General features: G+C 39.9%; 1 protein-coding gene across 2 annotated transcripts; it reads right to left on the bottom strand.

Annotated features, from left to right (window-relative positions):
• Positions 1-345: 345 nt before the first annotated feature.
• On the bottom strand, positions 346-20815 carry FAM174A (family with sequence similarity 174 member A). Of its 2 annotated transcripts, XR_012779034.1 has the most exons (4): positions 20449-20815; positions 6201-6335; positions 5982-6094; positions 346-807 (listed from the first exon to the last, which is right to left on the bottom strand). XR_012779034.1 is itself a non-coding variant. In XM_075527414.1 (3 exons), exons 1-3 carry the CDS (start codon positions 20727-20729, stop codon positions 786-788), a joined length of 438 nt encoding a protein of 145 aa, XP_075383529.1. In that variant the 5' UTR covers positions 20730-20813; the 3' UTR covers positions 346-785. The 2 variants fall into 2 exon arrangements, 1 of the variants encoding a protein (XP_075383529.1); XM_075527414.1 differs by lacking the exon at positions 5982-6094 and having other exon boundaries at positions 20449-20813.
• Between the last annotated feature and the right edge of the window lie 948 nt (positions 20816-21763).

Below are 21763 nucleotides of genomic sequence, written 5' to 3'. Positions count from 1 at the left end.
AAACAAGGCTACCCAAAGGCTTATCTCTGCTTCACCATAGGTCTGAACACTGACACCGCGTGGACTACACCAGCAGCACCCTAAAGTTGGTGAGCAACATCTGTTCACACAAGTTCAAGATAGACCTCACAAAAAACCTGACTCAATAGTTGTAATCAGTAGTTTTCACAGCGAAAAGATGTTGCAGTAATGTGTTTTATGACATCATATTAATATCCTTAAAATCTATAAAGTGTTAAAGTATCAGGCTAAATGCTAGGAACACTGTAAACAGGTTTTATTTGTTCGCTAAAGTTTACATAAAACATGTTAATTCAGTTTAAAAAAAGTCTCAACGCAAAAGGCAGTAGTTTGGCTTTTTATTTGTAAAGGATAAAGCATCTCAACTAAAACCATGTTCTAATGATTCTGAGGAGTCCAGAGAGGCTATGTTCACTTACAATTTAATATCAGCAAAAAAATTTGTTAACATTCCAGATTACTGTAGAGAAAGTGTATACCACACTTATGGCATACAAGATTTGTAACAAGCAAAATTACCCTGTTTTAAAAGTAACTTCCCTTCCAAATAGGTTTTCATGTTAGTGCACTCTCTCTCCATAGGCTTTACATTTAGAATCCTCTATATACAAAAAGGTACAACAAATTGGTACAGTATTTATTGCAACAAATTAAGGATGCCATAATATACACAAATTAAATTAGTCCCCCCAACTCGCATACCCTCTTGCTTCTTACTCCTCCCATGAAGCAGTCTCCTTCTCTGGTTCTAAGATTAAGTTCTTTCACTGAAAGGCACGTACTTCTCTACAACAGAAGAAACAGATGCATTAATCTGAAATGCCCTGTTTCAAGGGGAACTTTACCCTACATTTTTGAAGACCAAACATTATGAAAAAACCCAGAGAGATGTTAACATTTTATTATTAAATTTGCCTGTAAAAACTCATAGTTACCATATTACTGTGAAGCAAACTGCCATAAAAGTCCACTCATTTAAACCTCCCAAACAGAGAGACAGGTAACTTACAAAAAAACTGGGTTTTTACCATGTTGGACATATTTTTAAACTTCCAAGGCTCCTGAGTTCCTATTCAAACTTTGGTAACTCTTGGTAGCATTCCATAACTGGAATGCTATCTAGAATAACTGCTTTTCCTTGTGCCTTGCAGTACAGCAAGTAGTGTATGTGTAAAGTGATTTAATGAGGATTGTAAACTATTAGTGTGATATACCTTTGAAAAACAAAGATGTGATATGAGGATACTGTACCTCAGGTTGACATATAGGCAAAGTTGCATGGTGAGAAACCAAAGGTTAGTATTTCAAACTTTGACATGTAATAGTATGCTGTTGAATAAAATGGCTGAAACATCCCATTCAGGTAAGAGGCCCCAAACTGAAGAGGCACAGAGACTAGCTACATGGGTAATGGTGACAGTGGGAGTACACTTAAATTGCATTTATGTTACAACAGAAGACACTGTAGACTTTTTTTCCATATAGCTCTGAAAGAAGACAGCAACAACACTCAAAGTAATAACTGTATCAGCACACCAGTATACTAACACTGCTGTGCTGATTTTAGGAAAGAAGCTTCTCTCCCTAGCCTTGGAAAGAGTCAAATAGACTTACCAGCTAACCTTAAACAAGCCAATAGGGATTTCTAACATATGCATACTGTGCTGTAGGGTATTACTTTAAAAAAAGCTCAATTGTTTTAGTCAAGAAAAATGAAAGCAGAGTGGATACTACTGCAGTCTATTAAAAGGTCATAAAGAAAGAAGGAAAAGAGACAACTATTTTCTATATAAAACAATACTTATATAATTTGTTGTCCATAACAAATGTATATGAACCCACCAAAACATGTAGATTAGAATTTCCTGTAACAGAGTTCAGTTTTTTAGTGCCTTCCATTATGAGTTATGAGGGTAAGAAACTTATGAACTGAATAAGCTGATTGTTGACTATAGTTAAGCAAAACTGCAACTGTGATTTACTTAAAGGGCTAAACTCAAAAGACATTAAAAGCCCCCCTTCCTTGTTCCGTAATTAGTTGCTCCAAGCCTGACTGCATATTTATGCTACCTTAAAAAAAACAAACCAACCATACCACTGAATTACTGCAAATGTCAGGATAAAGTGTAATGACATCTCCTGAGAATATCTGAGTATCATTATCATCAAGTTGTCCTCAGTGAATCTTTGATTACTTATGCATTTTGTACTCCCTTCACTCATTCTTGGTTAAGCAGTGATATGAAGACTGATAGTACTAAGCTTCAATGCAGATGCAAAAAACTTAGTTGAAACAAGGGGAAAGAAATTAACTGAAAAAAGGACATTCCAAATTACGGGTTTTTTTTTTTTTTGGTACTCTACATCAGTTTTCAACTTCCCTCCCAGCAATGCTGTTGCTTTGCAAAGTTTAGACAGCATTTTATCAAGCTGTTCTACAGAGATTCATTCACATTGTTCAGGACTGTTTTCCTCCTATACACAAACACTGTTTCAAGATGAAAAGTAACTTAAAATTGAGAGCTTCTCCCCATAAAGGAGAACACAGCAAGCTCTCAATATACACAAACGGAGTATATTCATATTATTGACTAAACATAACTGGAGCCCTTGTTTTCTCAAGCTCCCAATATCAATATAATGATTTTGACAATTTAAGCACTTTCTGAGCTATCCTGAAACAATAGTAACATCTTCCTTTATTATCTATAGTTATTCTCTTCTGAAGGTATTACTTCTGATCTGTTTAGTCAGTTTTCCTCAGCAAGTTAACAGAAACGTGTTGAAATTAAGTTTGGTTAGATCACTGTTACTCCAATACAATACTTTTCTTGCAGTTTGACTGAGAGGTTGACATTATCATCTCTTCTGTGAGCAAACATGGAATTTGAGGTCATTTTGCAGCCCCATAGGGCAGAAATAAAGGTATGCCTACACCACAAGTTACATCACTCTGTGTATTTACTCCAGACTATGACATGTTCAAACATTACACGCCACTTCTCTCTCCACATTTACTGGGCTCTTTGGACTTGGATCAAAACATCTGGTATTGGTTTTCCAGCTGAAGCTGATGCTTTTAAAATGATATACTACTTATCTAGCAGAAGTTCTTTCATCAACAAGATACCACAGTGTGTGAGGAACTGTATCTATTAAAATAAACACTTGATTTATCTTACAATAGGTATGCCATCAGCTAAATGAAACACTACTAATGTATTCAAACTGTTTGTACCATATGTCATGCAAAGGACTATTTTTAAAATGGTCTGGATCAGTAACCTACTTTCAAATACTTCCAAATTGCCTGGTATAGCTAAACTAAATGATGATTTGCTGCAGTACATTAATTTAAAGAGGGGCTGAATATTTGGAAATTAGGACAGGGGTTTTTTGGTGTGCTTGTTTTGGGGTTTTTTTTCCAACTACAACACTAATAATGTGAATTTTGTTGTAGTTACCACGGTTAAGGACAAGTGCAGTTCAAAGCCTGCTGTCTATAGTTACAAAGAGTTTGCTTTAATGCAAGTTAATTTCTTAATCATAAACAAAATTAATTTCAATCACAGAACCATACAGTGGCAAAAACATTAATTTAGGACATAATTTGATAAAATCCATATTGGGACCAGAGGCAGGGCAATCCCTAAGACAACCACTTCATTGAGTATGAGTTTCCAAGATAAATTTTGAAGAGGAATGAATAGAATATGCTCTACCTGATTGAATAACCATGATAGAAATATATAGGAACCCTGGTACAGCCCTATTTAGATTTCAAAAGTTCTCAGGTTTGTCTCTTTAGATTGATAGGCAGTTAACAAGCATATGTACAACCCAGCATCACCCCAGCATGTTTGTGTGGCAAAAAGGGAAAAATAAAATAAAAATAAGGACCTCAGTCTAAACCATACTACCTTGTTTTTTCATTTTTGTTTTGTCCTTATACATCTTGTCAGGGACAAGAATGAAATACCCAAGAATGAAATAACTGAAGTATATAAACCAGCTAAGAACAGTATCTGCTTTACATACATTGGTTACTCCATAAGCAGCTGCAAGACTATGATTGCAAAATGGATTTGTAACAATTTAAAATTACTATGCATATTAGGTACTTCTACAATAAAATACTTGAATGAAAATTTTTTCTCTCTCAAACTGAAGTGTTTAGAAACATACAGGGGAAAAAAAAAATCAGAAATCTGCCCTCTGAAAACCTATGATACTATTTTAGTGAACTTTCCCTCTAGGGTTTTCATTGCTCCTATTTTAAGGTACGCAAAGAAGTTTAAAGAAACAGACACAATCACTTCGACAGTTTGGGGTGGTTTTGTAGCTTCAGACTTCAAAAATACAATCTTGTTTATCTTAATATACAGTAAGGCTCAAGCTAGGAATTTCAGATTTATCTGTAGAGTGTGAATTAAATTTAGACAGTAAGCTACTAAAGTAAAAGAGTAGGGTTAAAAGATACATGCTGCCATTTCAGTGTCTGGAAAGTTTAATATAATCTCCTCCAAATTTCCAAAATAGGTAAATTGGAAGTTATTATGAGCAGTTAAAAAAATAACAACACCTATCTACATGAATAAGACACATATATTTCAATACAACTTATTACACAGCCTCCTCTGCACTAGAAGACACAGTGCATACACCTATTTAACATATTAATAGTATAGTCCCTTTAGACACAATACTGCTCAAGACATAATTAGCTCCTTGAAGCTTAACAACAAATAGAACCATGCTTAATCTCCAAATAAGCATATAAGAGTATGAAGTAACCTCTATAACATGAGTACAACAATACTGTTGTTAATTGTATAATACTGTTTGTTAATGAGGACTAGCCATATTATCATGTTTGTTCCTAGTAAAAAGGTTACTTGATACTCCTGTAAATACACATTTATGAGGAAGTATCATGTTAACTGGTCATCAAACACCTCAAAGTCTAGTAAGCATGCTGAGTTACAAGAGAACTTAAAAAATCTAGGAAAGACATGAGGGAATACCTGTAACAATGTAACAATTACCTAATAGGCATAATTTATACTGGAGCAAGACTAGTAGCATAGGATAACTGTAAGTGCCACATGACTCTAATACAGAGGAGTAGTAAGTGGATATATTCCAACTAGTTTCTTCTAATGTTTGGGGGGAAAAAAAGGAAAGAGCAACTTTGACTTATGAAAAAAATTTAATCTGAAAGATTCCCCCTAAGGAGACAAAGTTAAGAATGACTGAACCTTTCACTTCAAGTTCCAGAACTGCATCCAAAGTTGCATCCTAACAAACAGCAGAACATCTGACTTACTACTCCACTACTTTTAATTAATGTGAGATATCATGTATTGTATTTCTTGGATTGTTTTGCTTGAGACTAATTCAGTTTCACACTAGATAGTATTGAATAAATTACTTGCTGTGACTGGCAGAATTCATCATTTTATCTCTTCTGATACTTGACAGTAGTCCTCACTATGACAATTCTAACAAATTTTTTACTAAGTCTTTGCATGTGCAGTGTGATAGCATTACTCAATAAGAAAAACTTTTTTTTAAGTTTGAATTGCATAAGTTTAAGTTTGAATGTATCATAATGCTTAAGTGTAAGGACAATAAGGAAATATAACAAAATTTTTGTGTATCTACATAGTTTCAGAGAGTGACTTAAGAATATGAACCTTTCTATGCAGCAGCACGAAATCTAAAATTTGGTGCAGGATCATCATTAACTAACTGCTGACTACTTTAGCAATGAGAAAGCAGAATGAAGCTGCTAGAAACAGAACTCATAGGAGAGAATACATAGGAAAAACTGAGGAGCCTCCAAAACTGGGGGGGTGAGGGGGAATGGGGGGGGTGCAGGAAGAGAAAGGTAAAAGCTAGTTGTCAACTTTAAGAAAAGCTTCAATAATGACACTGTATTTGTAACAAAAATATCCTACCTTCCTCTCCATTTCTCTGGAACTCACATGCTGAAGACAAATGGTGTTTATCTTCTTGCCCACTAAATTCTTGCCCATTTAAAATTCAAGTGATCTTGACATCCCTTCTCCAACTACATACATATGAAACACAGCAGTGAGCTTTCTCAGTGAAACTGCTTATCATCCATACTCCTTCACTTCTCTTGCTAGAAGTACATTCAGCTTCTATATACAAACCTTCGAGGATGATTGGCATCAAATAGTGTTGTATCGTCCTCATCATCATCTTGCTCTAATGGGGTCAGCTCCATGTTTTCTATGTTTGTATCCAAAACTCCGTATCTTCGGGTTTTTCTGTTTTGCCTTCTCAGCCTGAAATGTATTTTAAAACATTTAAGTTCTATACATTATTCTCTACTTTCTATTCCAACAACGTAAGAAAACTATCCCTTAAAATACAGCTATATCGATACTATCATAAATTTTAAAAAACTTACTACATGTAAAATGTACACACTTAGCTCTACAAAATTCAGAGGTCAGACAATTCTAAGTGTCAAGAGTTTACAAGAAATTATTAAGGCCAACAAGAGTATCACCTGTCCTTTTGTACAGAATTACTGTAGTGAATACAAAAAGTCTATACAGGCACTTAGTAGCTAAATGCAAGAGCCAGGTAAAAATACATGCAAAAGCATACTTCTAGCAGATCATATAATGATAAAAAAATTGTCTTGAATTGTCTATTCTCTATGTGTTTTATACGTCTCTATGGAACAGCAGATCAAATCAGAGAGAAACTCAACAAAGCTATAGCAGAGCTGTAACACAAGTCATGGGTGACATGGAAACCTTTTATTATAATTTGTGAAGTATTTTATAGCTATCAAGTTAAAAGCATTGTTTATAATTACACTTCGGAATAAGAGAGAACTTGCAGAGTCAATGTCTTGTATGCTTCACAAAACACAGAAGAGGCAGTGATTCACATTTCAGGATTAAGGCACAGTGCTTATCGCAGATGAACAGACTCTTTGCTTTTCTCACTTTCCATGCTTCTCTTCCACTTTCCAGGCTTCTCTGCGTGGGCCTGGGTCCCACATAAGCCCCACACACACTGAACCATTCTGTTTGGCTTTGCAGAACTACTCCTATAGGCATCGAATATGCCTTGCTCAATTGTCTGAGGACCAGGAACTCAGATCACTAGCCACTCAGCAAATACTATGCAAAGGCATCTGTTTACAAAATGCTGACAGAGTCACTTTCAGCTACTGTATACTACCAAAGAGCAGCTACATGAAAGCTACTGGACTTAAAAAAAATCTGCTTTCTAGGCATTTAGTGCTAAACTCAAAGGTGATAGCAGCCCTTCCTTTTAGAAATTCCAGAATTTACAAACCCAAGCTAGGTGCCAAGGAAAGGTGTTTACAACATTCAGGAACTTCAATACTGGATATTTCAGAGCTAATAATCAAAGAGATTATTCATGTATAACATATTATACTACTATAGTATGTACTATCATACTATGTATAATATACTACTATTATACTGTGCAAAATCACCTCTCTGTCTCACACTAAGGCACCACTTTAACCACTTTGTAAGAGATATCAAATAAGATATTAAGACTCGCAGCTTCAGATTCTGTCCTGAACTCTGAGGTGCTTAAAGAATTTTTTTTAATATGCAACTTGGAAAAGCATTCACCTCGGAAAAGCATTCACACCAGGGCAACTTTGAAAGAACACACAGCAGCATCCAGTCTTGGTTTAGACTATACTCCAGTGAATCAGACCTCTTTTTGGAACCAAGAAGAAAATGTAAGGAGGGAAGGGTATAAAACACATAGCTTTCTTTAAAGTGCTCCAAATTCTGATATTATAAAAAGAAATGATCAGCATGATCATTTCCTCCACTCTCAAGTACGATTTGAAACAGCAGCAACTGTTGTGACAGGCATTTAAATGCTTTAGCACAAACTAAAGTACCTAACTTTATTGTTTAAAGCTAAGGCTAATAACAAAAATTCAAATTTCACCTTTCAGTTCAAGACAAAGTTGCTTCTCTTTTCTTCCTTCATTTCATCTGGCCTTTAGTCCTTAACATAGAAAGAAGTTGTATACTTCAAAGCACCAAGGAGAAGAAAATTCTAAAACTTTAAGATGAAAGCGTGATGAAAAATATGGTTGCTTCATACACACTGTGTATTTTGTTTTGTTTTTACTAAAGTAGAAGCTAACCAATTGACTAGGACAAGCACTCCTGGATATTCTAACAGACTAGAAATTATGTTGAACACAAATAAAATGGGAAATGAAGGACAGCCAGTTCATGCTATTTGTATAGTCAATATTTCTGTCAATCTCACTATACCCTTTACTTTTTTTACTTAATAGGGTAAAAAGGAAAGTGAGTCACTACTGTGAGTTGAGAATAACCTAAGACAGTCATAGCAAATGTCCGGATTGCAGATAATGCAAAAAAATTTTATCACAAACCTGGCACAAATTTCTAGATTCAAACAAATGCTGTTGAAAAAGGGATAAAAGAATTACTTGTGACAGGAAAACTCTCTCTGTATACAGATTAGTGAAAAGACCCAAGCTGAAAGAATAGTGGAGATGCTTATGCAACATACATGTATGGTCATAACGATGAGACTAGAACAGTGTCATGAGTGTTAACAAAAACTAACTTAAAACTTTTTACCCTGTGACTGTTTACCCTGTGGCCCTAGGACAAAAACCCAATTTCACTGAAGTCAGTAGCACTCTCTATCCCTCTCATGAACTTAACAGGGATAATTTTTATCTTTGTAGTTACTAGGAAGACCTTGGGATCTAGTAAGATAAAGTTATGAAAATGGATTTAAAAGTACATAAAAAGTTAATGCTATATTTCTACATGCTCAGTCCCAATCCTCCCTCAAATACAGCTAATAGCAGTAGAGGAATCCACAAGCAAATATGAACAGATATTATCTGACTAACATCAGAGACAGCATAGATAATAGACTGTTAAACCAAGAGGAGAGCTAAATAAGAGAAAACTAAGAAATATTGGTGTAAAAAAAAAAAAAAAAAGGCAGGAAGTATGTTAAGAAAATGAGAATTGAAGCAAAACAACAGGTCAAGTTTAAGGAACATCCAGTGACTAAGAAACCTAAAACTGCAAGGGACCTGGGAGGGCGGAGGAGTTAAAAAAAAAAAAACCACAACCAACCAACCAAAACAAAACAAAAAAACCCCACACACACCCCCAGAGTGAGGTAAAAAATAGTCACTACATAACATGTGACCTCCTTTTGAGGGGGAGATACAATTCCAAAACTGAGTGCTGACAGAAATCTCAAAATCTCAGTCATCTCAGGCAGTTAAATGTTAGCTTAGATCCCAGAACTTCCTTGTACAAAAAGGTATTCTCAGTTACATATCCATAAGTTTTTTGAATGCTCATCTGGTGTATCAAATACAAACGTCTTCTGAACATGTCTGCACCAAACACTGGCAGAAAGAATCACTAAAAAGCAAAAAGCAACAGGGCAAGGTACATTCACATGAAAGAATTTTCATTTTTATACAGAATCTTCACCACTCATTCATTTAGTTTTGCCTATCAACACATTGATAGGGTATATCTTCATAAACTGTGGTACTTTCAGTGTCAAATACTACTTCACTTAGAAGAGGCAAACTTCTTTCAAGCAAAAAGACAGTTCAAACACAATTCTTACCTGAATCTGATACCAAGTAAAAGGGTCACAGCAATACTTGTCCTTAAGTCCACCAGGAACATTAATTTAGCATAAAATATATTTTCCAAGGACCTTTCCATGTGTTTTCCCTGTAGAACATAGCATTGTAGGATTTGCAGAATAATGGCTGATTATAAGCTGATGTAACTTCAGCAGCCTCCAAATAACATTCACCTTCTTTTACAGAAATCCTGAACAAAGGAGATGTAAATGTAGCCTGAAACAACCTACTCTGTCCTTAGACTGTACCAGAGAGAAAAAAAACACTACATGCACTAGAGAAAAATCTAGCCAAATGAAAAGAAAATAGATTTTTGGTTTTCTTGTTGAACGAGATGGCTTTTCAATGCTAATAATCACACAGAGAAGCTAGTTCTATTCATCACAGCTGTAAATGCTTTCCAAAAGTTCAAGATTTCCTCATTCTAATGTTACATGATTCCATTTCATGCAAATTCAAGAAACTCAAATTAAATTTAAAAGGCTCGGATAAATCCATACTGTGTTAGTGTCATGAGCAAAGTCCCACTCTAGGAGCATAATCAGCAATACCTTTTCTTAAAAGAGGACTAACAAATACAGTAGTGTAACCAGACGTAACTAAAGTGATTAGTTTGCTCTTTTGTAACTAAGCAACATAGAGATAGGAGCGGGCTAGACAATACTTCAATGTTGTGCTTATATATCTGTGGCTATGGATACACCACTATGCCTAAAGACAATAGGACAAGGAGTAGTACGGACATGCTGCTATGCTCCCAGTACAGCCCCAGCCCACCTTAACAATGAGTCAAGGGGTAGTTAGAATAATTGGTTTGTGTTAGAATAGGAATAAGGGTGCCAAACCATTGTTAGGGACCATGCACCATGAAGAAGGGAAGCAAGTTACATAAACAAGATGATATTGCACATGCCCAGAAGAAGGGGTCAACTAAAGGGGTCAACACCTGTACGACCACCAAGGACCACCAGAGACCCCCACGGAAGCCCCTCGGAGTTCAAGGACGGATGCGTAATGACCATGCAAATATGATAATTAGTTCTGGGAAACAGAATGAATATGCATGATTATTCTGCGAAATTTGATGCATATGTATGTAATCGGACAATATAAGCTTTGGTTGACGTAACCTGCGGTATGCACACTAGGTGGAACGATCCCCCATGCATCCGGCGCCGTAATAAAGAATGCCTGCTTCTTAATACTGCATTGGTGTTAAGGAGTTTGATTCCCGATTTTGGTGACAGTTTTGGCGACCCAGATGGAACCCTGCTTCTGAATTTCGATGGATCCGAGGGATTGCAGGACCTCCAGACGGCACCGAGGGATTCTCGGGGAGAACCTCCATTCCCTGGACCGAAGAATTCTGAGCAAGATCCCCTGGAATAAGGTAATAAGGCATTCTTTCTGAGTATACCAGTAACAAGGGTTGGTTGCCTGCCTGTAAGGTGCAGCAAAAGCTACACAGCATTGGGCTAAAAAAAGGTACCTAAGGTAGCTAACCTCTGCTAGGCAAAAGCCTGTGGAGCTCTGGCTAGAGGGTCAGGGTTAAGAGTCCCCAAAGGGGTTAGAGTCCCCTATTAGGTTGTGGGTTCGAGTCCCACTTAAGGGGTTAGAGTCCACAACTGGCTATTGGTCTTTGAATTTTGGTCTGGATATTGGACCTACAGATTTGTTATGCATTCTGATATAGTTTTTATGGTTTTGTGTTGTTGTATCAGTCTTTGAATTTTGGTCTGGATATTGGAACTACAGATTTGCTGTGTGTTCAGATACAGTTTCTATGTTTTTGTATTGTTGTATTATTTTATAACGGGAAGTCAGCAATCTCTGGAAGGGGGGATCCTGAGAACATCCCCTCTAGACTGTATATTAAGGCACTGGAAAAATCTAGGAGGAGATCCACTAACTTGGAAACAGTTGATTGAATATTGCAATCATTGGTGGCCACTGTATACTTTGGATAGTGGGGAAAAATGGCCAAAGAACACTACATTGAGGTATAATACCATCTTGCAATTAATGCTGTTTTGTTTGCTGTTTTAATGCTGGGGAATGATGAAGGAGAATTTTTAGTTGATACAGGGGCAACGTATTCAGTATTATATATATGTAAAGGGGGCTTTAGTCACAAAAGGATAAGTGTTGTTGGGGTGACAGGGTGGAAGGAAAATCGGCCATTTTTACAACCTTTGAAATTCAAATTGGGAAAGCAATGGGTAACTCATCAATTTTTGTATATGCCAGAATGTCCATCATCTTTGTTAGGAAGAGATATATGGAGTAACTTGAATGCACAAATAATTTTTAAAAATGGAGAGACACAGCTGTTAATACCTGAGTCAAAAGTCATGGAAGCAAGAATTTTTATGTTACAGAACACACCAAAACCAAAGGAAGAAATTCCTGCAGAAGTGGAGGATGCAGTAACACCCTTGGTATGGGCTAGCGGAATCCCAGGTCGGTCTAAATTGGCGGAACGAGTAAAAGTTGTTCTAAAATCTGGAAGTAAACCGGTAAGACAAAACCAGGATCCTATTAAGCGGGAAGCTAGAAAGGGGCTGGAAGAATTAATAACAAAATTTTTTAATTATGGATTATTGATGGAGTGTGAATCATAATATAATACCCCAATACTGCCAGTGAAAAAGCAGAATGGCAAGGAATATAGGTTAGTTCAAGATTTAAGAGCCATGCATCAGATTGTTCAAGACATTCACCTGGTAGTAGCTAACCCATATACCTTGCTGACATCCTTAAAAGAAAAACCTAAGTGGTTTACTGTACTTGATCTCAAGGATGCTTTCTTCTGCATACCTCTAGACAAAGATAGCCAGGCATATTTGCCTTTGAATGGGAAAGCCCCACCACCGGATGCAAGACACAACTCACCTGGATGGTGCTACCTCAAGGGTTCAAAAGTAGTCCTATAATATTTGGTAATCAGTTCGCAAAGGAATTGGAAGTGTGGAAAAAGAGAATTCAGAAGAATAATATTGCAGTATGTAGATGACATCTTGATAGCAGCAGAGACTCATGAAGACTGTTTACAAGCGACCATCAGCCTGTTGAATTTTTTGGGACAAGCAGCATACCAAGTATCAAAAAGCAAGGCCCAGACTGGGAAAGAGACTGTGATATACTTAGGCTTTGAAATTTCACAAGAACAAAGAAGATTGGGAGCAGGCAGGCAGGAAGCAATTTGTCAAATTCCAGAACCTAGAACAATACGGGAATTGCGGACATTTTTGGGTATGGTCGGGTGGTGTCAACTGTGGGTCCTCAGTTATGGATTGTTAGTAAGACCTCTTTAAGAAGCTTTGAAGGATCCCAGGAGAATCACCTGTTGTGGACACCTGAGTGTCAGACAGCTTTTAAAAATCTGAAGAAGGCTTTGATGTCTGTACCTGCATTAGGACTCCCAGATTTAGCAAAGCCTTTTGAATTGTTTGTACATGAGCAACAACATCTTGCTTTGGGTGCGTTGACTCAAAAATCAGGAACCTGGAAACAGGCCACTGGGTATTTTTCTAAGCAATTGGATAATGTCAGCAAGGGATGGCCTGGATGCTTGCAAGCGGTGGCAGCAACTGTACTCTTAATCCAAGAAGCAAGGAAATTAACCATGGGGCAGAAGATTACAGTTTATGTCCCACATATGGTAATTTCTGTCTTGGGGCAAAAAGGGAGGCATTGACTGTCCCCGAGATGCATGCTCAAATACCAGGTCACTCTTGGAACAGGACGATGTGGAACTTAAAACTGCAACAGCAGTGAATCCAGCAATGTTGTTGAACTCAGAAATGGGTGAGTCTTTACACCATGATTGTTTGCAAACTATTGAACAAGTATATTCTAGCAGACAGGACCTGAAGGATGAACCGTTGCCTAATCCTGATTTGGGGCTGTTTACGGATGGAAGCAGTTTTGTCCAAGATGGAAAACGAATGGCGGGGTATGCAGTAGTTACCACCACCCAAGTGATGAAAGCTGAAACCCTCCCTGTGAATACATCAGCCCAGAATGCAGATTCACGCACATGGAGCTATCTGGAAGGAAAGAGGACTGTTGTCAGCTCAAGGATCTCCCATCAAATACAAGAAAGAGATTCTCCAACTCCTCCAGGACATCCAGCAGCCCAAGGAAGTAGCGGTAATGCATTGTAAAGCACATAAATTTGGACAAACCATGGTAAATGTGGGCAACCGATTGGCTGATAAAACTGCTAGAGAGGTGGCAGAGCAAAGCATCCTTGCCCTGGGACCAGTAAAAGAGGTAAAACTTCCAACCCCAAAACCAAAGTATGGTAACTTGGATAGATTATTGGCAGAATAGTTGAGAGCAGTAGGAAATGAGCATGGATGGTGGGTAACACCCACCTGACAAGACTTAGTTACCGGACAAATAATGATAAAAATAGCAGAGGAAAAACAGAGAGAAACACATGGGGGAATTGAAGCGATGATTGTGGATTTACAGAAATCAAGATTGCTGTGTGCACATCCCAAATGTTACAGCTGATTTGAATGAACAAATAGATGATATGAAGAGGGTGGCACAGCAGGCTCAAGGTTTAAGGAGTCAAACGCAAACAAATTGGTTAGGCCAAATTTTGGGACATTTTGGATTCTTCCCTTAAAGGATGGATAACTGAGTGGTTACAGACAATTATTATTTTGATTATAGTTGTTTTGATGATTTGTTTGGTTTATCAATGTTTAAAGAAAATGTTGACACAGACAATGTCTAGGAACTCTGTAGCAATTTTACAGCTACTCTGTAGCAATTCAGTGAGGAAGCTGGGAGAGAAACCACCTGCTTATGTTGAGATATGAAAGATTAAGAGTGGAAGTATTGAAATGATGATTATTTCAAAACTTCCAAAGGGGGAAAATGTAACCAGATGTAACCAAAGTGATTAGTTTGCTCTTTTGTAACTAAGCAACATAGAGATAGGAGAGGGCTAGACAATACTTCAGTGTTGTGCTTATATATCTATAGCTATGGATACGCCACTGTGCCCAAAGACAATAGGACAAGGAGTAGTACGGACATGCTGCTATGCTCCCAGTACAGCCCCAGCCCACCTTAACAATGAGTCAAGGGGTAGTTAGAATAATTGGTTTGTGTTAGAATAGGAATAAGGGTGCTAAACCATTGTTAGGGACCACGTACCATGAAGAAGGGAAGCAAGTTACATAAGCAAGATGATACTGCGCATACCCAGAAGGAGGGGTCAACTAAAGGGGTCAACACCTGTACGACCACCAAGGACCACCAGAGACCCCCACAGAAGCCCCTCAGAGTTCAAGGACGGATGCGTAATGACCATGCAAATATGATAATTAGTTCTGGGAAATAGAATGAATATGCATGATTATTCTGCGAAATTTGATGCATATGTATGTAATCGGACAATATAAGCTTTGGTTGACGTAACCTGTGGTATGCACACTAGGTGGAACGATCCCCCGTGCATCCGGTGCCATAATAAAGAACGGCTGCTTCTTAATACTACATTGGTGTTAAGGAGTTTAATTCCCGATTTCGGTAACAGTAGCGCTGGTCTAACAGAATTGCTTACATTAATAAAAGATTGAACAGGACTCACAATACATATAGAGAATTTCTATCATGATTACACACATCACATATGGCATACTCATTGCAAACTGCAAGCTTAACATATAAATGTCTCTAAATGCTATCAAGAAATGGTAACACAAAATGACATTTCCCTGTAGTCACTTCCACCTATATAAGAGGAGAACATACTAGTTATATTGCACTATCCTAATTTGTCCAGGTGTAAGGTACTACCCTTGCTGCAAGCCACAAACACTTTAAACAAGATCAGTTCAATAAAGTAGCAATTGCTAATCACCCTGTCTTTTTAGGTAAAGTGTCTTTCTACTAGAAGCTTTTTATGGTTTGTAAACTCTACAATAAACCAACCTCCCCAACTTGTCACCCTTAAGCTTCACAATATTTTGGAGGATTCTGAGAAGTATCTGCCAAGGAAACTGCAGCTGTCCCATCACCTCAACCTACAGACAAGTCTTACTTACGGGCCAGTATATGGCTTCTCAACAGTGAAACAGAGATTTTCTTGCTCAATAGTTCCAAAGACAGAACACTTTCAAGTAGGTGGATAAGTTATGGGAAACACTGACAGCTCATCAAAAATATCATGGAGGACTTTGGTAACTTTGTGTAACCAAACTAAGTTTTATCTGTCCCAGAGTTGACCCAGTGCTGTAAAAGTTCCATCCTAAAGTTTTCTCATACCTTGTGCTACAAAATATGCTATAGTTAATTCACATTCTCCATTAATGCACATTTTTAACTAAATGTATTTTTCCTGAACTATGAGCTATGTCTATTATAAAAAGTATTCCCACAAAGTTAGTACTTAAAGCTAACAGCCTTTTTCTGCGAAAGGCATCCATGAGCTACAGATTTCACACCTGTGAAAGACATTCAGTAATCACCCTCCAAAAGGCTTATAAATAACTTCCTATAAATTTGTTTTAAATTAAAATCATGATATACAATTCATACTGAAACATATTTTGGATGTTTTACTTAGCATGCCAAACTATGTAGCACACTTTTCTCTAAAAAGAAGAAAAGCTACCACCCCAGAAAGACTGAAGATCGAAGGGCATGCACTTCTTCCTACATAAACATGGAATAAGACCTTTATCTGCAATGGACTTTAAGTAAAAAAAAAAAAATCAAAACTCTCCAGACAGGGTAATAGGGAGACAAACCAAAAGGATGTATGAATTGTAACTTTAGCCTTTCTATGCATCATGAAGGGCAATCACACACATGAGGTTTTTTTATGTAAGTATCAAAACTGAGAAGCAAAAACAGCAATAAAACTACACTGGTAGACTGAACAAGGCATCTCAGTTTTCTTACTCCTAGCTTGATGGATCCACTGGATGATCTTGGTGCCACATATTTTATTCTTTACAACTCTTCTGTTTTAAAAGGAGTTGATATATACCAGAATAAGAATCCATAAAAGCCAAGAACTTCTATTGTAATTGGCAGAATTAGCTATTGCAGCAAAACAAGCCTGTGCAAGCAAGACCTCCAGTCCAAGGGACTCTAGAAAAGACTAAGCCTTCACTGCAATAAAAACTTTTTTCACCAACATGATTGGAGGAAACTAAAACACAGTAACAGCATCAACAGAAAAAAATACTTTCTTACTGTGAGAGTGGTAAGACACAGGACCATGCTGCCCAAAGAGGCTATAGAATCTGCATCATTAGAGATATTCAAAACTCAACTGGACAAGAGCTGAGCGACCTGCTGTAGGTAACCCTGCCCTGAGCAGAAAATTGGACTAGACAATCTCCAGAGCTGCCTGACAGCCTCTGCCACTCTGTGATTGTCCATTTCAGTCGTCGCAAGTATCAACAATACCTCCCAAACTAAGCTTCTTAGTGTACCAGGAGGAGAGGTACAAGCAGCCCAACCTTTATAATCAGTGGGTTCAAACAACAAGTCCCCATACAAAGCTAGAAATGATTTTTTTTTTTCCTAACAGAGAAATTGTATCATCAGCAGTATTACTGGAGAAGGTCTATGGGAGATTGCTATAGTTTCCATAACCATTCCCAATTAAAATTCATCTCCTACATGGAGAGAAGTTAAGTGTTAGCCACAGTAGCAAAGTTATATCGGCTTGCACAAGATTTTCTTCAAAATGTATTTTCAGGGTACCATCTTCAAAGAAAGTCACATGGCTCTGAAAACAGAAAAGTCATACCTTTATCAGAATGTATAAAATTGATAAAGGAAGAGATTGCTACTTTCCTAAATTAGGCAAAACTTTGGTTAAAAGTATCACAGAGTAGCTCGATTCTCCCGGTAAAGTCTTTACCAGAACTTGAAAAACATTCTTTTTTATTTTAAAATTACAGATCTTTCCTCTGAATAAATGAAGTTGAAGGTTTGTATATATTAAGTTAGAATAGAATATTTTGGTTGGAAGGGACCTACAATGACCATCTAGTCCAACTGCCTGACCAATTCAGGGCTGACCAAAAGTTAAAGCATGTTATGAAGGGCATTGTCCAAATGCCTCTTAAGCACTGACAGGCATGGGGCATCAACCACCTCTCTAGCAACCCTGTTCCAGTGTTTGACCACCCTGTTGGTAAAGAAATGTTTCCTAACATAAAGTCTGAACCTCCCCTGATGCAGCTTTGAACAATTCCCACGCATCCTGTCACTGGATACCAGGGAGAAGAGATCAGCACCTCTCTCTCCACTTCCCCTCCCCAGGAAGCTGTAGGGAGCAATGAGGTTGCCCCTCAGACTCCTTTTCTCCAAACTAGATGAACCCAGAGTCCTTAGCTGCTCCTCACAGGACATGCCTTCCAGCCCTTCCACCAGCTAGGTTGCGCTCCTCTGGATGCCTTCAAGTACCATAACATTGTTTGAAATTGTGGGGCCCAGAACTGTACACAACACTCAAAGTGAGGCTGCACCAACACTGAATACAATGGGTTAATCACCTCTTTGACCGGCTGCTTATGCTGTGTTTGATGCACCCCAGGATGCAGTTTGCCCTCTTGGCTGCCAGGGCACACTGCTGACTCATATTGAGCCTGCTGTCAACCAGCACCCCCAGATTTCTTTCTGCAGGGCTGCTCTCCAGCCACCTCTCTCCCAATTTATACCTGTGTCTCACATTACACTGTCCCAAGTGCGGGGTCCAGCATTTGGACTTGTGAAATTTCATGCCATTGATGATTGCCCAATGCTCCAATCTATCTAGATCCCTCTGCAAGGCTTCTTGTCCCTCAAGAAAGTCAACAGCACCTCCCAGTTTGGTATCATCAGCAAACTTACGAATGGTGCCGTTCAACTCCTGCATCCAGATCATTGATAAATATATTGAACAGGACAGGCCTTAAAATTGAGCCCTGAGGAAACACCAGTGGTAACCGGTCGCCAACCAGATGTAGCCCCATTCACTACAACTCTTTGAGCTCTGCCGTTCAGCCAGTTCTTCACCCAGCGCACCATGTACCCACTTATCCCACAGCTGGACAACTTGTCCAAAGAATGCTGTGAGGGACAGTATCAAAAGCCTTACAAAAATCCAGAAAAACTACATCCACTGCATTCCCTTCATCCACTAGGCAGGTGACCTAGTTCAAAGTTTGTAAAAAACCCTGACACTTTTATGTCTGATAACAATACATATGGTTTCTTCCTGAGAAAATCTTTCAAAAGGAAACTACCTAAACCTTAAATTTCTTATACAACCATTGCCAAAAATATTTCAGCCAAAAGTTCAAATTCAAAAGCATATGCTTAATCTATTTTGAATTTCAGAAGCAAGATGCAACAGAAAGATGGAGCAGAATTACAGAATAATGAGGTTTAACCTTCTTGTTCACAGTAGCACCCAGAAGACAGCACTCCAGTTTCAAATGCAGAACAGCAACCTTCTTATTGCCAAGAACAGAATATCAAATAATTGCTACTCATCCAGAAAATAATGGCAGTAGGTGAGAATTTCCTTCTCCAGCTCCTGCAATGAGAGGCTTTTATTTATTTGGCCTTTCCATAGTACTATTCAGAACTCCAAATCCAATAGGCTACTGTTAGGAGGAACCGGAACACTGAGAAGTGCTCTGGTCCATTTTCACTTGCTTAAAAGATTATGCCGTTTCCTTTAAGATATGGTATCATCAAGATATGCATTGTAATGAAAATAAGACTGAAGGCTGCTCAAGAGTGATTTGTAAAGAGCTATGGAGCAATCAGGATATACTAGTTTACCCAGACTGCATGTCTTAGTAAGTGCCCCACACAGATTACCATCTTTCAACTACCTTTCTGGAATAAATGGTGAAGGTACTGGACACACTAACCACCAGTATATCTAACTACAATGAAAAGTACACAGAGAACTCACTACATAATGAATGTGCTTTATGCATAATCACACATTTTGGCCTTGCCCAGAACAGTTCACTGTTTAAGCATGAGACAGCGAGTAAAACTGCAAGGACAACAAAACACAGTGACAAACACTGTAACTAACTGTAAAAGCACATAGAGTTATGCAGTCAATAGTTTCCCTGAAAAACATAAAGGCAGTTGACTGGCACTGCTTTTTAAGGGCTCTTTTCTTAAGAAAGCACAACAGAGAAGTTTACTGAAAAAGAAAGCACAACGGAAAAATGTTTAAATGGACAAATTTAATAGCTAGGCAAGACAGAAGTTTGCAAACGGGACAAAAATAACCCATAGAACGTACAAAATTAAGTTCAGGTGGACTGATATATGTCAATAGCGACAAGTCCACTTGAAGAGAACAGGAGGGAGCCAGGAAAGGCCCGACACTGATGAGCGGTATCACTGCTGTGAGCAGAGCCCGACCGAGCACCTTTCCGCCCATACGCGGCGAGGAGGCGGCACCAGGAGTTTCCTAGACGCCTCAGCCGGCGGCGCTCTCCGCAGACAGCAGAGACTGGCCCTGCTCGCCGGCCCCAGCCAGGAGCCGAGGGGACCCCAACAGCTAACACAACAGGCCGGGCCCACCGCGGCGCTGGCAGGAGCAGGGCCGGCCCCAGCCCCCCGGCGGCGCGCTGCCTATCCACGGTGGCCTAGAGGTGGCAGAAGCGCCTCCCCTTTCGCCCGCCCGCTCCCCACGGCAGCGCTCCAGCCAACGCGCCCCCCGCTCTCACCGCACGGTTCGGATCACGAAGTAGACGATAAGGGCGGCGCTGGCCAGCACCAGCACGGACAGGGCGCGCTGGGTCATGGGCTGGCCCTGCTCGGGTGGCGCCGACACCTCGGCCAGGCGGCTGCTGGTGCTTCGCGTGACGCCCCCGCCGGCGACCTCCGTGGGCCGCGGGGAGGCGGTGGCACTCCGGGTGGGAAGGGCCGTCGCCACCGCCTCCCCGCAACGGGCAGCCAGCAGCAGCCCTGCCAGGAGCCAGGGCAGCAGCAGCGGCGGCAGCCACATGACGCCCTCCCCTCCTGCCCGGCGCGGCCTACGCGCGGCCGGGCCCTGCCACCGTCTGGCCTCCGGAAGCGGAAGCGCTCATCCCCCGGCGCCCGCCGCTGCCATGGAAGCGCCTGCGGGGAGCCCGCCCCGCTCCCGGCTGCAGTCACGTGGCGCAGGGCGGTGCGCGGGTGGGGCGGGGCGGTCGCGGGCGGTGCCGTTACCCAACGGCTGCCAGGGCCCCTGCCGCCCCGGCTCTGCAGCGTGCTGCCTTCTGCTCAGGCGGCCCGCTTTCCTCCCGCCGACCCCGCGGAGCGCTCGCCGGAGGCGCTTGAGCTGCTGTGCGTGTGGCCGGGCCCCCCAGCTGCTGGGCCCCGCGGGAATCTGCGGGACAGGGGCTGGGTGGCTGGGGTGTGTACAGAGGCGTGGCTGCAGACGGCGGCACCCACAGCTGCCTGCTCTGTCTCCTGCCTGTTGGGTGGCATTCTGGCTTTTAAAACTTGGAGGTCACTTTTGTAGGTCAAACTAGTAAGGGACCTTAACTTTCTCAGTCGTAATGGCCAGACGTTAAGGATCTGGTGATGACGTACCAGGTTTGTGATCTGCTCAGTTTTTCCTATATTAAGCCTTTATGCGAAATGGTTAAGAAAAGATAAGCAAAAGGAGGGTTTGGAAAATATTAGGGCCTGAAGACTTAGACTATAGTTTTTGCTTCAGTTGAGGTCACATGGTGGAAAGATGAGGAAAGTGTGCCTCAGCGGACCACAAACAAAGGTGGTGGAGCAGTTGATACGTTGCAAAGCTAGTGGACATTCATGAACCTGGGAGACGGGACCCTGACTTAGGTTAACACTTTGTACAGAGTGAATCTGCCATAATGTTTATTACACTTGTGTCACATGTGTTCCTTAAGTAAATGCCATTCCGGTAGGATAATCTTTTGATTGTTAGAGTCTGTTATTAGATTATTTTCTTCGTCTCCTTTTTTGTGAACAGTAAACTACAGTAAGGCTTTCAGGGATCAGATGGCATATAGACAAAGAAGAAATCCACAT

This window comes from Mycteria americana, chromosome Z (assembly GCF_035582795.1).
Source record: "Mycteria americana isolate JAX WOST 10 ecotype Jacksonville Zoo and Gardens chromosome Z, USCA_MyAme_1.0, whole genome shotgun sequence".
NCBI lineage: Eukaryota > Metazoa > Chordata > Aves > Ciconiiformes > Ciconiidae > Mycteria > Mycteria americana.
This window is presented reverse-complemented; position numbering and strand designations above follow the sequence as displayed.

Excerpts from the sequence above, each read along its gene's own strand:
- FAM174A (XM_075527414.1), bottom strand. The coding sequence starts at position 20,729 with ATGTGGCTGCCGCCGCTGCTGCTGCCCTGGCTCCTGGCAGGGCTGCTG. Across the intron at positions 6,336-20,448 it reads TTCGTGATCCGAACCGTGCG|GCTGAGAAGGCAAAACAGAA; the intron begins GTGAGAGCGGGG and ends AATACATTTCAG. Across the intron at positions 808-6,200 it reads GATGCCAATCATCCTCGAAG|AGAAGTACGTGCCTTTCAGT; the intron begins GTTTGTATATAG and ends CTTCTGTTGTAG.